Raw genomic sequence first — 17,206 nt, 5'->3', positions numbered from 1 at the left:
AGTGCGTCACTACCTGAACACACAACTCCCTTGCTGTTGAATTGGGCAATGCGCGGAAGATGACATAGCGTTGTTACAGTGGCCTCCTAGATCCCCCAACCTAACGGTCTGTGATTTTTTTTCTCTGGGGGTGTGTAAACGATACAGTGTATGTGTCACCACTACGAGCAACTTTGGTTGAGCTCAAGGATTGCATTACAGATGCATTTACGACTATTACCAGGGATATGCTACTGTGCATATGGGACGAACTCCAATGGAAGCCACATCGAACACTTGTGAAGGTGTGTCCGAAACGTGGACAGTTTCTGTTTACTTTGATGTGCCATACATTATTCTAAGTGTTATATTTTTCTTTATGCAGCCACTTAAAACCAGATGAATCATTTGTAATTTTATTGCTCTGTATATTAATGCTGTGAAAGTTCACTTAATGTACTTCAAGGAAATATGGAAGTTTCAGATAAAATTATTATTTTAAAATCAGTGCTATTGTCCTTCATTTCATGGAATGACCCGGTATGAGGCTCATCATAATCACATACATTTAAAATTCGAGAATTTGGAGATGGCATTTCTTGTAAATACTGCACCCTGTATTGAAACTACCAGCAACTAATGTCTTCCAATTTTTGGTGAATACAGTAAAATTCCTCGTAACCAGCACCCAAATAACCGGCAATACCAAAACAACGGCACTTTTGGCTGGACAAAAAAAAAAATTTAAAGCTGTCAGATTGCCACAGTCTGGGCCGTCAGTGTTGCCACATTAGGAAGTTCGCACGATCTTTCATTTTCAGTGAATATTCGAACCTAGAATTGTGTGTTTTGTGTGATGTGTCTTAATAAGGAAAACCCACCCAGTTTTTATGTTTATTCAGTTATAAGCAAGTGATAGAGAAATAAGCTTCACATGGCTGCAATTTCAACATTTGGCACCATGAAATACGAAATTTTTTTTTTTTTTTTTTTTTTTTTACATACTAGTATTTATTCAATTATCTGACAAAATCTCGTATCCGGAACTAGCCTGGTCCCTTTGGTGCAAGTTAAGAGGGATTCTACTGTAATAGAATTTAGTCTACCTTTCTTTTATAAAAGAGGAAGTACTTGAGCCAAATCCTTGCTACATATTTTCAATGTTTTGACTATATTTTTGTATTTTTACCACATAAAAATAAATAAATTGCATTTTTAGTACATAAAAATTCACTCCTTAGTGATATGTCGTCTGAACACTCGCTACCCAACTGCCAAGTTCACTCATGTGATTGATGCAATACGGTGCAATACTCCATAGCAAACATCCAATCACTGTGCAGCCTACATTCCGCTATGGGCGATGCGGCTGACATGCAGAGATGTTCCGCTGCCATAAATTTTTTGTCCTGTGTGAATTGTTACATTTAAATTAGTGTGCCTAAGAAAATGATGCGGTCTCCACGCAGGGCCACCATTCTGCTAACATTCTGCTCATGTGAACCTGGCCTAACAATTATGCAGGTGCACAAGGTGACCAGATTCACATTGATAAAAAAGAGGGCACAAAATGCTTCAAAAAGGAGTACATTGTTCGAAAAAAGAAGACAGAAAATATAATAATAATAATAATAATAATGATTTATTTAACCTGGCAGAGTTAAGGCCATACGGCCTTCTCTAACACTCAACCAGGAGTATGTATTTAGATTTAGGCTTATTATATTTTAAATTACGTCAATATCTATTTTATTACAAAATATTTACAGTACAGATTTAGGCTTATATCATACTTAAAAGTATATTAATATATCTTTTATTACAAAATAATTATAATAAAACTTAATAATGTAAAATGATTTTACAGTTAGCTACATATGAAAGCAACGACCATAACAAGTAGGAGCAAAGAGAAATATGGTTGTTGATAAAGAGTATATTCTGTTGATGCTGCTGCTACCAACAGGCAAATTGCTTGAGGAAGACATGAAATCAGATAATTTCAAAATATCAGGCGTACAAGTTACGAAAAGGAGAACATTTCTTGATTTTTTTAAATCTTCCAGACCCGGACAAAGGCTTAGAAAGGAGGACATGTCTGGACAAAAGAGGATGTCTGGTCACCCTACAGGTGCAGGAATATCTAGCAGATTATTTTGTTCATACATATCTCTAGCATAAACTCCACACACTTTGATGGCGAATTGGAAGCCATTGACTCAGCCCTAAAATAGCTCTTTGACCACTTTAAAACTTTCAACAATGCTGTTATTGTTAAGTAACTATACATCAGGTATACAAGCAGTCACAGTCAGCAACCCTACAAGCAGATGCTTTATAGAAATTCATCAGCAGAACTTACTGAAGAAATTAACACTGCAGTGGATTCTCTCACATTGTGGTGTACAAGGCAATGAACAGTCTTAATTGGCCAAAAATGGCACAAAATGCAGCAGACTAGCTACAACAAATTACCATTTCACTCCTCAAAATTACTTATTAATAAAACCATTCAACAAAAAATAAACAGTGAAATTTACAAAGAAGTTGAAAACATAAGGTGAAATCTTCTCCTTAAAGAGAAGAATCTTTTTCCAGACTGTACCAGAACAAATGCCATTACACTTTTCAGACTGTATGCAGGACTTGTGTCTGCAAATCTACACAAACTCAACATTTATACCTCTCCAAATTATGTACTCTGTAGTCAACAGGACTCGGTGATGGATAGAGAATGTTTACTACAGTACACAGCATTACACAGAACAGACCTGGGATGCAAGATAGCGAATGAGAGAGCTTCAACAAGCAGGGTATCAGCAAGCAACCAGCCAGCAGTAGTATGATCAGCTAATTTTGTATATTTGTCTTAAGTAGATTTTGACTTGGGCTCACTGATAGTTTCCTTGTTGGTATAGTTTATGTATTATGTAACATCTTCTGTATTTCAGGTAGCAAAAACAAGAATTATGTTCCACCACTCATGAGCAGAACTAAGGAAGACAGGGAGAGACTTGTAACAGAGAAAGTTGCCATCATTCTTATGGAAGATGAGAATAAATCACATTCTGTAACAGATTCGTCTTCGAACAGTGAAACAAATCACAGTATCATTGACGTAACTCCGAAGCTACATAAGTATCAAAGCAAGGTAAGTGGAAGAAATATGACCATTGATTTATATAAGTTACTTAAGCAATTCAGAATCGAAAGATTTTAGAAGTGATAGTTACATACACAGTATATACATTGTTATGAGTAGAGCCCGGATTTTATGTAATTACATATTCTGTTTCTGTAGATATATGTAACTATAAGAAAAGCTGAAATGTCAGCGAATAACACCAAAGGGATCATTATTCCGAAGTTTTAAGTTACATATTTTTACATAATTTGGTGCATAATAATATTTTGGCATATATTAGATATTTTGAAAGAGTCTAATTTTTTTTTCACCAATTTTTCCCTCGACTTAATTCATAAGTTAGACGTTTTAAAATTGTTTATAAAGCTTGTCCCTTTATCTCTAATGCATAAAAATAATTTAATAATTGAAAATAATAACATATGGAAGGAATGGTAAATGGGAGAAGAGTTCGTGGCATAAGAAGATATCAACTGATAGATGATATTAAGATATATGGATCATATGAGGAGACAAAGAGGAAGGCAGAAAATAGGAAAGACTGGAGAATTCTGGGTTTTCAGTGAAAGACCTACCCTTGGTCAGAACCTATGAATGAATGAATGAATGAATGAATAACATATTCTGTCAAAAAATGGACATCCTTTTGCCATGCTAACATTTTGTGTATCCCTTAAGAAGTAACGGTAAAGTAGGAACATATACCAATGCAAAGGGTGGGTCGGGTCATTGTACTACTACCGCGGTGAAGGAAAGAGTGAAAATTACCCTGTGGGTGTGACAGTTTGGCACAAACACCCCCAATCAGTTGCTCTGAAAGAAAACAGTAGTTTCTTGAGAAACTTATTGTGACATCAGGTGATACAACTAGCTAGTCTACTGCTATGGCACTCGCATCCAAGTTAAAAAGACTGTATTTCAATTGGCAATGCCTTTACTAATGACAGAAAAATCGTGCTATGCAAAGTGTGTGACAAACGCATTTAAAAACTGAACTTCATGTCCAAATAAAAAACTTGCTCTGTCGAAAAAACAAATTCTTCGTACACAAGTGATGCTGGAACCTTCTTCGTCTTCTACCAGTGAAATTAATAAAGATTTATGCATGGCAGTGGTTGCTGTAAACATACCATGGTATAAACTTGGAGTGCCAAAGTTTCAAACATTCTTACGCAAATATTGCAACTTCAATATTCCAGATGAATCAACACTCTGGAAAAATTATTTGAACTCCTGCTACACTGACACAAGGAAACGATTAGGTTGAATTTGGTGATTCCTATGTATGGGTTGCTGTTGACGAGACAGTCAATGTCTGCAGAAAATATGGAAAAATATTTAATTATTTATTGCGCTTCCAAACAATAATTAAATGAGGTTGAATCACATGTGCATCTGTAATTTTTTTTCAGTGTGCAAAAGTATATCTAATAAAGCTTAAATTTTAAATTACATATTTTTTATTTATTACTTATCTACATATTTTGCCATTTTTAGCTACATATTTCTTATTTTCATATTACATAAAATCCAGGCTCCAGTTACGATTATTATTGCATTTTGTGAGCATGTGACAGTTGTCAATTGTTAATGCAAAGAACATAAAATGGATGTTATAAAGTGAGATGAGGCTTTTTAATGTACTAAAGGAAACAAGATTATAAAACTGATGCCACAGCTCAAAGAATATGTGAAGGCGAGAGTGAAGGTGTCGTTAGTGAGCATGTAATATAACGATGATTCCAGTTTTTCAATAATGAAGAAGTAGACATTAAAGATATACAACATCCTGGAAGACATAAGGTATGGAATATTGAGAATACACGTAGTTTTGAAAGAAAATAAAAAAAAAAGTACTCATAGGTTGTCAGAACTTGGTTCTTCAAAAGATACAACATATTGCCACATTAACGCACTTAGTAATCATACAGAACTTGTAGATCTGTTCCTCATGAATTGACACAGATGGATATCTGTCGTCAGCTTATCACTGTCAAAGTTATTGAATGTTAGACAAAACCAGTTCGGCTCCAAAGTAATATTATGTGTCTGGTGGAATTTTGAAGGTGGATTCACTTGGAGTTTTTTTCCAAATGGACGTGCAGTCAGTGTGGATCTTTATTCTCAACACTTAGAACGAGTTCATGAAGTTTTGAAAGAGAGGTACCCAGTATTAGTTAATCGAAATAGAATTCTTGCAACAGAACAATGTGAGAACCCATACTGCTCGAACAACCCTAGAAAAAATCAAGGAATTGAAAAAAAATTTGGACTGCTGCCACATCCGTCATATAACTTTGATCTTGTATCTTCCAATTACCATCTGTTTCGATCCATGGCCCACTTCCTGTGTGGAAGAAATGTCCAAAACTTGAAAACCATTGAAATGGGTATCACTGAATTCTTCTCATCAAAAACCAGAAACTGGTTCCATCGTGGGATAACAATTCTAGCTCAAAGGTGACTAAACACCATTAGATAATGACCTTTAATTTGAAGATTAGGTTAATTTATTGTTACAACACAATCCACTTAAATTCTGTTCCAAAGCCGACATTACTTACAAGACAGTATCTGTAATAAGAGTAATCAGATGTTAATATAAATTAGAATATAGAAATGTGAAGGTACACCATAACTTGTATGCATATTGATGACATGAAATATAAAGGGTGTTTCAGAATTCAACCGAAGAAATTTATCTGGTTGTAGACAAACAATTTGAAATAGAGAACCCATGGTCTTTGACGAAAAATATCTGAGTTACCAGTTCTTAAAGTTGTTTATGTTTAATAGTCACAGTTCAATATTAAAATGAAATAGGACTCTGAAATGGCATGGGATGATTTCGGACCTTATAACAGATTGGATGAAGCCCAGCTGTTAAGAAATAATCAACCATGTTTTCAAGATTTAGCTTCTACGGAATCTGTAAAATTTCCGGCAAATAATAAGACAGTATGCCCCTGCACTCTTTTTGTTTACCCTCATTCATTTTCCTTATTGTGCCTATTTTAGAAGAGAATTTTTGGCATGAAGCTGTGGTAACACATCAGCCCCCAGCTCAAAATGTAGTACGTTGGAGTCCCACTGTGATAGTTCTTTAAATCCCAATACATTCTACTGTTTTTTATTATATTGATGAGATCTCTGAATTCTTTCTTTTTTGAGCAACCGAAATACATATTATACTAGGGCAGAGCCTTCTCCAGTTACAAGCCAGAGCCATGTGTCGGCAACACTGTAATTAACTGTCAAATGGAGGACTACTATCCAGAACACGTGTTTGTGCTAATGTCGATTTTCAATGTAAATTAATGTTACAATATAAGTGTGTGTCGATGGAATTATGTTCGTGGTTGTACCAAACGTTTATTGTTGATGTATTATAAACTAAGTGCTTGTTGGCGATAAAAACAAGACAATAAATGAAAATATGGCTGCAGTCTTTGGCAATTTTTACGGTTATTATTAATGACAAAATGATTGAAAAATTCTTCTAAATATTAGGCCTAAATATTGTACAAACTATATGTTTATAGTCTTACTTGTGGTTTGTGGTGTATCAGAATTCTAGCCAAATTGTTGGGTCTTGCCTGCTATATCAATAAAGTTACGCTGTTGATTTTCAAGTTCATTGTAAACAGCTGTTTTGTGATCCCATAAATGTTGCAGTTTTGTTGAAGATTCGGAATGCCTGCTATACGTCAGAACTGTCTATATTTGTAGATGCATGCATTCACTTTTGTTGGTTTTCAAGATTTGTTTATTTCTTTTGTAATAAATTAGTTATAAACATGTTTCTTTTCACTTCGTATTTACAGGATTTAAAGTTCACCGAGTTTACGCCAATTGGCACATACTTAATAGATAATGATGTGTTTTGTTACTTATTATGTTGAAAGTATGTTTCTTCATTTTTTCATAGATATTTATACTTGGCCTTTGCCTATTTAAAATTATATTTTAGAAAATTTGTAACAAATAATTTAGGATAACAGTATTGTTATGGTGACTGGTGAGGTTGAAACTAAAACTAGTGTCCTGGGCATCTGAAATATTTATAGAAAAGCACGACAGATAATCACATGAAATTAAAATGTATATGATATCTAGACCTTTCATGTCAAAGGTGAAACAACATAAAGCGGCAAAACATTGTCAATTTACTACCCGCATAATGGTTAATTGATTGGAATAGGGTACTGCGAAAATACATCGTTATTTTATTTACAGTATTTTTGGTACAAATAACATTTCTTTAAGTATTTATTTATTTTCCCTTGTACCATCAATAAAAAAACACGTATGCTTTTAATTTTTTTAAGTTATAAGTGACCATATGCAAGTACTTACGCGGTATTCTGAAACTCAAATAAAACACCATGTCGGATTCCGTAATAAAGTACGTACATAAATACACTGAATCTTGATCATATGCACTTAGTTTTGTATCAATTAATGTTGAAAATGTACATGTGACAACAAATCAAAGCACTAAAACATCAAACGTCATGCCTTTATTTCGCCTCCACTCAGAGTTGGGTCATTCCACGTCAAATCGCACAGCAATAAAACACGACCTTCTCGGAAATGATCGAATTTTTTTCATGAATTCCAGACATCAAATAAGGAGACCCATATTTTTTTATTTTCATAATTATTAATTATTTGTGTAGTTATGAATATTTGAAGTTACGCAAATTATGCGCGCACTGTTACATAAACTCGCTTGGAACTTTGTGTCTACATATAATTGAGATTTGCGGTTTGGCGCATTGGAAAGACGAAATACAACACTTTTTATTACTTTAGGCCTATCACAAATAAATTTAAAATTTGGCCTATTTTTTTAATCATTTCTTTTTCAAAGCAAAATTATTATATTAAATAGCCAAGTTAAAAATCTGAAAAAAATATAGACTTGTTCGCTGATGTATTATCTGTAAACTACTGCATTTATAAATATGGGATCGGCACCCATACATTTGTATCAATTTATTTTCCGGAGGCATGCACACGCTCGCGATGCCTAGCTAATGAACTGCTTGCAGCCATAGGCTAGAAGGCTGCCCGTGGAAATTTCCCGTTGCATCTGATGTTACCATACTAATCATCAAGTGATTAATACCTTAAGGAACAGTAAATATCTTATCTAAAATTATTTTATTATTGTCAGCTCAGGGGGAAGCCCTTCACAGTTTATACTGTAATATAGCCAAGTGTTTGATGATAGCAAGACTGGGCAAGGCAGTAAACTTTATGGCAGTAAACAGATGGCATGAGAGAAAAATAATCAGTTTGGGTTTGAATTTCGCGCAGTGACGTGACTTCTATACAACACGAGTAATGGTAAAGATCGCATAATATATAACAAGTGTTTAAATCCATTTACCTTCCTAATCACGCTTTTAAAAAGAAAAGTACACTAAGACGCGTAAGTCGCGACTTATTGATAAAGCTCAATTTAAAGGAGTCTTTGAGTGTGCAAATATGTGATTTGTTCCATAAAAATCAATCAATTTCCGCATAGGTCAGGTGAAATTATATGTGAAGCCGGTAGTTCTTGTGATATTAATAAACATGAATCAAATGAAAGTGCAGACAGAGAAAGTGATTATCCCAGTATTTCTTCTAGCAGTTCTATGGATACAGTGCTAGAAATCAGTAATATTGAGGAATTAAACAAGAGTTTGATGTCAATAGAATCCCCTATCAAGAAAAGAAAGATACAACAAAACGATACCCCCGTGAAAAGTTTCAAAAGTAAAAGGCTCCCTAGCATGTTAAGTTTTTCATGTAGAAGATGCATCATCATCCATTCAAAAGTCAGCCATATTTTATTTTTGATGGAATGCAAAGAAAGTACAACCTGAAAATTACATAGTTATTGCAGACTTTTCTGAAAATTATTCATTTGTAATACAAGATTTAATACAAGGTGTGCATTGGAACATATGCCAAGCCACAATACAGTACAATTTTAATTTTACTTCCTACTTTATTTTATCTTATATTCTCTTATAGGCCTATTAATATTATATCTGAACTGTGACCGAACACGAGCGCTGCTCATTCGGTCTCAAATTTTGTTAATACTACTGCATCTCCTTTTTTTAAATTGATTGTATTATTTTATTTCTATTTCTCTTATTTGTAATTATATTCTTTATTCTGTATATTTAAATAAATAAATCCTTTCGTAGTATATTTCAAAGGAGATACAGAAATTCGTTAAAAAAGTAATGTCATCTCAGAAACCATGAAACATGACACCGATGCCTTTCACTTTTTTCAATCCAAAGCAATCAATTTCTTAAAGCAAGAATTCAACGATATGAAAAAAAAATCATCTACTTTTCTAATGGATCAAGTTCACAATACAAAAAAAAAAAGAATTTAAAAAATAATTGCTTACATGAAGACGATTATGGAATTAGTGCTGAATGACATTTCTTTGCAATGTCGCATGGTAAAGGTCCATGTGTTGGCATTGGAGATACTGTTACAAGACTTGCAGAGTTAGCCTGTACAAGATCCTATAACAAGTCGACCTGGTTGGCGAGTTGGTATAGCGCTGGCCTTCTATGCCCAAGGTTGCGGGTTCGATCCCGGGCCAGGTCGATGGCATTTAAGTGTGCTTAAATGCGACAGGCTCATGTCAGTAGATTTACTGGCATGTAAAAGCACTCCTGCGGGACAAAATTCCAGCACATCCGGTGACGCTGATATAACCTCTGCAGTTGTGAGCGTCGTTAAATAAAACATAACATTTTTTTAACATTTTTTTTCCCTATAACAACACAAAAAAAAAATTGTTTGATTAGTCACAAAAAACATTTCTAACGTGTCATTTATATTTTGTCCATTCAATAAGCACAAAAACCACACTGAAAATTTGCAGGCCAGATACCATAATCTAAAACCAATAACTGGTACATTAAAATTATATTCTTTCATTCCGTTGTCAAAAACTGAAGATTTAGTAAAACAATTTTCTTTCAAGAAAGAAGGTAGGTGAATGAAAATTTAAAATGTGAATGAAAAGAAACATTTGAAAAGCATAATGTACAATTATTTGAAGATATCATAATAAGTAAATTAGCAGTGTTTCCTCGAGTAACTTGATCTGTACTGGGTGTAATGTTGCAACGTTCAGTCAGTTATCCAGCGCCGATAAACCTCTTAGCGCGCTTTATCGCTTCCCGTCCACTGCTGCTGCGCCGACCGCTACACATTCTGTCATAAGTAATTAAATTTCCATTAAACTATTGGAGATCCCATTCTGATTTTTTCTGGAATTATTAAGAATACTTCAGTGCACCTAGTAGGCATTTTTTTAGATTTTTAATAGGGCTATTTCACATTGATGTATATGTTTTAAAAATTGAATTATAAGAAAATATTTGAAATAATTATATTAAAATTAGTTAGTAAATATTTAATAAAAGACAGTACTTTAAGCTTTTAAATGCATTAAAAAAAAAATTTTAACATCAATATCGTCAGAAATATGACGCTTTAAATGTTGCATTGTGCGACATTTTTAACGAATTTTTAACATGTAATATTTTAAAAACATGTGGACTTAGGAGGAAATAAAAATACACTTGTTGGTTTATGAGACCCATAGAGTTGGTAAAAAAAATATAAACGCAATCAGAAATATGAAGGTCAAAATTTGTATAATTTTGTGCGATTTGACGTGGAATGACTCAGTTGCCAAACCATGCTCCAGTTTGTAACGGAAGATGGCTCTGACTAGTAGCTTATGCAGCAAATGCTGCAAACTAAGTCCATTAGACGTTCAAATAAAAATTTTTCATATTTATTTTCAATGAAGAATACCAGACATTTTGAAAGTTATTTGCTTCCATAATAGTGAAATATATTCCCTCTGAATGGTTTTCTTTATGCCAAATACTTTTTCTTGAACCTATCCACCTTCAGTTTTTGAGTTTCAACGCGAAAACGCAAGTAACAATGTCAGGACGATGAGTGGGTTTTTCATGTGGGAGTAAAGCAATAGCTATTTCAGGTCAATGTGGATTGTAGGCGAAAGTTAAGAAAATGTCAGGTTTGTTACAGTTTCGAACCATAGACATAGCGTCTTTGTATAGCTGCTGCATGGAGAGCTTGAAATGTACAGAGTAAAATCATTTTATCCTACTAAGAGATCTTGCTGCAATGATCAAGAGACTACAAAATTTTGTAGGCCTCTTATTTTATGAGTAAGTAATACCTTTTGGTCTTTCCTTAGGAACTGTAATTTTTGTGCTCTCTCGAGTCAATCAATACTGAAGAGAATGACGCATATAAATATCTACACCACACCGCCATTAAATATATAAAAAAGACACAACACCACTTGATTAATAACTGTAAAATATTTCATTTTTAATAACAATATTATTATCTTACGTAACTTTTGTACATAGCCGCCACTCAATAAATTATAGAAATGAAGATCTAATTTCATATATTTCTACATCTAACTTACTTATATAATCTCAAAACGTTTCACTTTCATATCATTAATATAGCATTAATATGTATAATTAATTAAAAATAGTCACATCATGGCATTAACTATGATAATATTAATTTCTAATGGTAATAATGTCATCAAACCACATCAAGATTTGTAGATATTAATATCCAATACACAGCTGTACTCAGAAAATTACACACCGCAGAATCAGACCTTTGAATTATTTTTAGTAAACCTTGAAGCTTTTACTAACCAATTGAATTTGAGCTCTAAATATGCCAGCAATCCTGCAGGTCATGGCCTTCGTGTAATAGCCTATTGTTTATTGTAGTGTGTGTTTTGTTTTATTCTGAAATGCACTTAGTTCTCAAAACTGACGAAGGATGAATTTTGGAAAATAGGAAAATTATGTAGGAAAACTAACGCTTCACTGAAAGTTACTATTTTTCTGAAAATCCTTGGATGCCAAGCTACAAAATAACGGGTCATTCATTAAAGTCCATTCAGTCGTTTTCCCATAATTTCCATTACCAGTTCAAATGATACATATATATATATATATATATATATATATATATATATATATATATATATATAGATTTTTCTTTTTTTTTTTATTCAGCATGCCCTATTGGTTCATTACAGTTCACTTGAGAACAAGTCAGTTGTATTGGACTTCTATGGAGCTCAGTTAGGTATTTGTTGGAAACATGCTGGCCTTTGGTTGTGAAGGTGACGAATTCATGACTTTTTGCATTCTGTGTTATTATTTTCATGCTTTTTTGTCCCATTTTAATGTTTAAGTTGCATGGAATTCATAATTTGTCCAGAGTAATTGATATCCATTTCTAAAAATATGACATTTCTTCACCCTTCTGAACAATTATTGCCATTATTATGTACATTACAAAATAACTAGAGCTGGCTTTTCAATGTTACAAAACAAGTTTAAAGTTACATAACCTAAGTTAAAAGAAGTACCTGCTGAAGTTTGAACGTTCAATCTTATCCTCTGATAGAAACCACCTTCAGTGTTTACTGATTGTGTTACAAAGACATAGCAATATTGTATTCGACACATTTTCAAATGTACCACTATGCCATGTGCAGATTCAGTCAGTGGCATACTGGTCCAAAAAATATTTCACGCCATTAGCTGCCTCAACTCTGAACCCGCAGACCTGTAGTTTCCTTATTTCAAAATACTACCTAGGGCCCCACACAACCTCTTAAATTTGTTTGGTTGAATTCTGAAGCACTCCGTATATTAAATATGGCATTGAATAAATCCTCAGTAAATTTATTAAAAAAAAAATTGTTGAAACATTCAGAAGAAAATTGTTTAAAAATCAGGTATATTGAAAACTGTACAAAATAAATCACTCAGTATCACACCACATTAATAATCCTATACTAAATTATAATTGATTATTATGCAAAAATTAAAACGGACTTTACATATTGCAAACAATACCTTTGATAGAGGATTTTTCTCATACATGGTGCATTGTGTGATTTCTGAAGATCTTAATTTTTAGGCACTTAGAACAAAAACTAATATTAAACACGTGTAAAAATATGCGCAAGGTGTTTGAAGTCACTTTTACATTTTTATGTTACATGTATAATTACTGTATTACATCACCAGCACCACCTTCATGTCACAATGATTCCTGCCTATCCCCTCTGCCATCATCCCCTCCATTGCCACCAGTGTCCTTGCTCTCTCTCTGCTTCCACTACCACCACTTCACTGTCATCCTCATCTCACCTTTGTTATTTTTTTGCCTATTTCAGTGTCATTTTCAATTAAAAGACCACTCTGATGAAAAATCATGTATTGATAATATTGTTTATTACAGTAGTCTCCATTTTCCTGTGAATAATGGTGAAATTGCAGATTACTGGAATAATTAGAGATGAAGTTTCAGCTGTGTGTATATATCTTTGAAGTGTATGATGTTATGTTTGCCCAACTTGATTCAAGTGTATACAATTAACATTTCTATTCAGTGACTTGTATCTGCTGTATTGCCTCAATTCACGCCAGTCAATCTGGGATTAAGCCATTCAAGTTCGAACTGCAGAAAAGCAAAAAAAGATAATAATAAAGATTTGATAATGTAGATTCAAAAGCCATAGGCATATGGTGTCAGTGTGGTCAGTGCGAAATAATATCAACAAACGAGGAATGTCGTTGTTGTCACGAAAGTGAAATAATAAAAAAAATGTAAGTAGTAGTGCAGAGTACACAACGTCCCATGATTTGTTCGAAACAATTGTGTTGAATTTAGACACTTTAAATACTACTAATCAAATTAATGATTGTGAGGGCAATATTGATTTCTAAAAAATTTAATTAAAAACATAAACAGACATTTTTGTTATGCAGCATAGAGAAAATTTGTGTATTGGATGAATTCTTGAACTCCTCTGAGGGGGGGGGGGGAGATTCCTACCTGTGTCGTGAGCAGAATCAGAAAAGAGTATCTTGAATATGATGGAGAATATTATGTTAACTTTATAAGGGTTCCTGATAAAGAAGTGGATTATTTTGGCTATAGGAACAAGTTGGTTTAGTATTATTATTATTTTTTTTTTATTGCTGTTGCTGCTGCTGTTGTTGTTCTTTGGAGAAGAGTATCTGTCAGATATATGACATGCAATGGAAAGTTAACTCTTTCATTGTTCCCACACTTCTTAGTTATAATTAGAGACTATAAAATCCGAAAATATGCATGCATTCATGCTCTATCAAACTATGAAACATGCACGATCAAGCGAAAAATACATAAAAATATGCACTTTCATTTTCGTTCCAAATTTCTTATTTTATTTATTTTTTATTTTTATTTTATTTTATTTTATTTATTTATTTTTTTTTTTCACAGTTAACAAAAAACAGGATTTCTAAATTTGTTTCTATGAGGTTCCTGCACTTGTCAGTTAATATGTTTTTATAGGTAGAGAATGGCTTCTCTACATCGCAAGAAAGTATGGGTGCAAACTTGAATGAACCTTTTTCTGTTATTTAGTTTTATTTTCTTTTCCTTTTCAGTTCTGATTGGTGAAGCTAAAATGAGGGTCTTAAAAATCGAGAAACTGAGGTGTCCACTCAAAACCCCTTAAAACATGCATTTAAACTGAATATAATGTATATTATATGCATGATTAAGCTAAAAATTGTCTAAATATGCATTATGCATGTTTTTATCCCCAAAAAGGCCAAAACATGAAAATATGCACGGAAAAAGTACACATATTTGGAACCAGAAAGTAATGAAATGGATAAGTTCTAAGTTTGAGCTATGTTCTAAGTTCCTGTAAAAACATACATTTGCATGGAATTCTCGTCTCTAGTTATAATAATTATAATATCTATACATTTTGGAAGTGAGAAACATGGAAGAAGCTATAAGAAATGTGTTAAGCAATAACAGTAACTCGACAATGGGCAAGCATGACATCACAATCAAATAAGACATGCATAAAACTCGGGGATTTCTCGGGAACTAGACCATGCAGAGAGTTCGGATTTTTTTCTCGTTAATTAATTTTATACATTCTTTCTGACATCCTCCAATTGAAATATATCAGAGGGGGCCTTTAAGTAAAAAATTATATGATATTGTAGTATGACTTAAAATTTCACTGTTATTATTGCCTTAAGCTCTTAATTTATTATTATTATTATTATTATTATTATTATTATTATTATTATTGTTTTTTGTGCATATACAGACTCACATGCTGTGGGATATGGTTTCATTTGCGGATTTGGAAAAGGAGGGCGATTCATATTATGTCAGTGATCTTTCCAAATTCATTTCACCATGCAAGGTAAAAGCTGGTGATAAACTGAAACATCTGTCACAAATACCGGGGAGAAATGAAACTCCAGTAAGTATAAATTAACCTGCTAAATATTCTACACATGTACAGTATATACTATGTGTTCGTTTACAATTCCAATCTTATATCAATTAAAAATTGATTGTAATTCACTCATACATTTGTTCAATAAAGGAATAATTTGACTGATGAATGAAGATTTGGTACATTGTTAACCAAGTAACATCTTGTTTCTGCACTGTTCCTATTCTGGCAAGTGCAAGTGAAATTTTAGATGGATTTTCTTAGTCTCTATGCTATTTCTTTCGTCATTTGCTGTTTTTATTGCTGGGACATCTGTCTTCAGCTTATTTGTTACCACGTCAGTTACCCCAAGAATACAGTTTCTGTGAAATTTTCGTCTCCCAATCTTGCATTTTTAATTTGAATGACATGACTGGGACTCCCTATTCTTCCAATTTTTGCCTATTTTCCTTTCATGGAGATCATGTATACTACGCAACAAAAGCTAAACCAGACAGCTACTGTACTCTCACTAAGGCAATGGTCGTACTCACGCAGATGTAGCCTATTGTACAAAAATTTGACTTTTGTAAAACTTAAGAAGAAAACAATTTGAACTAGTTTTTAAGAAATTAACATTTTTTGTTATTCATTTCAAATGAAGAACCACTTATCTTTTAGTAAAATTTATTTTATGTACATCATTCCCAGATGAATTGACTCATAGATACTGACTAAACAAAATTTGTCAAATATTGTCACTGTACATATACAGATGGCAGGATGTGAAGAATGCTGGCTGAAAACGTATATTTTCTCCCTTGAAAATCTCGAAATCAAATTTTTTCAGTATCAGTATTTTCTCTTTATTATACATCTTGATTACACACTTCTAACACCTTGCATCACTTAAGTATGTAGTTAATTATAATAACGATTTTCTAGTGTTAATCTGAAAATATTATCTAGTTGACTAGTTTCGACTTTTGTTTCAGTCATCCTGAGAACTGGTGAGGTTCTCGCTTCTCCCAGTTTCTTCAATTGTTTTGTTGCGGGGTGCATTTGTGTTTGGTAGTGTGGGGTCAAATTGAGTGTGTGTTCCGAAATTTAGTTGTGTGTTGAGGATGTGTTGTGGGTGTGTTTTTATGTGTCTGTATATTTCGTACTGCTCTAGTGTATTTAATTTTTGGTTTTTTGGTTGAATGTGTAGAATTTCCATGTCTGTTTTTGTGTAGCTGTATCTGTGGTTGGTATTTGTGATGTGTTCTGCATATGTGAAGTTGTTCTGTTATGGCTTCATGTTTGAAATAATCTCCCAGTCTGTCCAATGTAGAAATTGTTACAACTGTTGCATATTAATTTGAATACAGTACTCCTGTTAGATTATACTTGTTTGTTTGTCTTGTTTGTGTGTTGAGATATTTTTGTAGCATGTTTTGTGTTCTGTATGCAATGTTGTCATTTAATTTTCTGAATGAAGATGCGATCTTATGTACGTTTCTGTTTTCGTATGTTAATGTGATGTATACACATCTTCAACACATAACTTAATTAAATTTCAGAACACACACCCTATTTGACTCCACATTAACAAACACAAATGCACCTCCCAGCAAAACAACTGAAGAAATGAGAACCTCACTAATTCAGAGGATGAGTGAAACGAAAGTCAAAACTAGTCAACTAGATAATATACCACTTAGTTTGTCATATTAACACTAGAAAATCGTTATTAT

At 33.1% G+C, this 17,206-nt stretch overlaps 1 protein-coding gene across 7 annotated transcripts in view; it reads left to right on the top strand.

Annotated features, from left to right (window-relative positions):
- The window catches only part of LOC138696147 (structure-specific endonuclease subunit SLX4-like), an 88,209-nt gene that overhangs the window by 38,439 nt on the left and 32,564 nt on the right, over nt 1-17,206 (top strand). For all 7 annotated transcript variants that reach the window (XM_069820713.1, XM_069820710.1, XM_069820712.1 and 4 more), the window contains exons 5-6: nt 2,931-3,130; nt 15,357-15,515. In XM_069820713.1, the coding sequence (XP_069676814.1) occupies nt 2,931-3,130; nt 15,357-15,515 (359 nt within the window). The remainder of the gene's footprint in view (nt 1-2,930; nt 3,131-15,356; nt 15,516-17,206) is intronic.

Source organism: Periplaneta americana, chromosome 3 (genome assembly GCF_040183065.1).
Source record: "Periplaneta americana isolate PAMFEO1 chromosome 3, P.americana_PAMFEO1_priV1, whole genome shotgun sequence".
Classification (NCBI taxonomy): domain Eukaryota; kingdom Metazoa; phylum Arthropoda; class Insecta; order Blattodea; family Blattidae; genus Periplaneta; species Periplaneta americana.
This window is presented reverse-complemented; position numbering and strand designations above follow the sequence as displayed.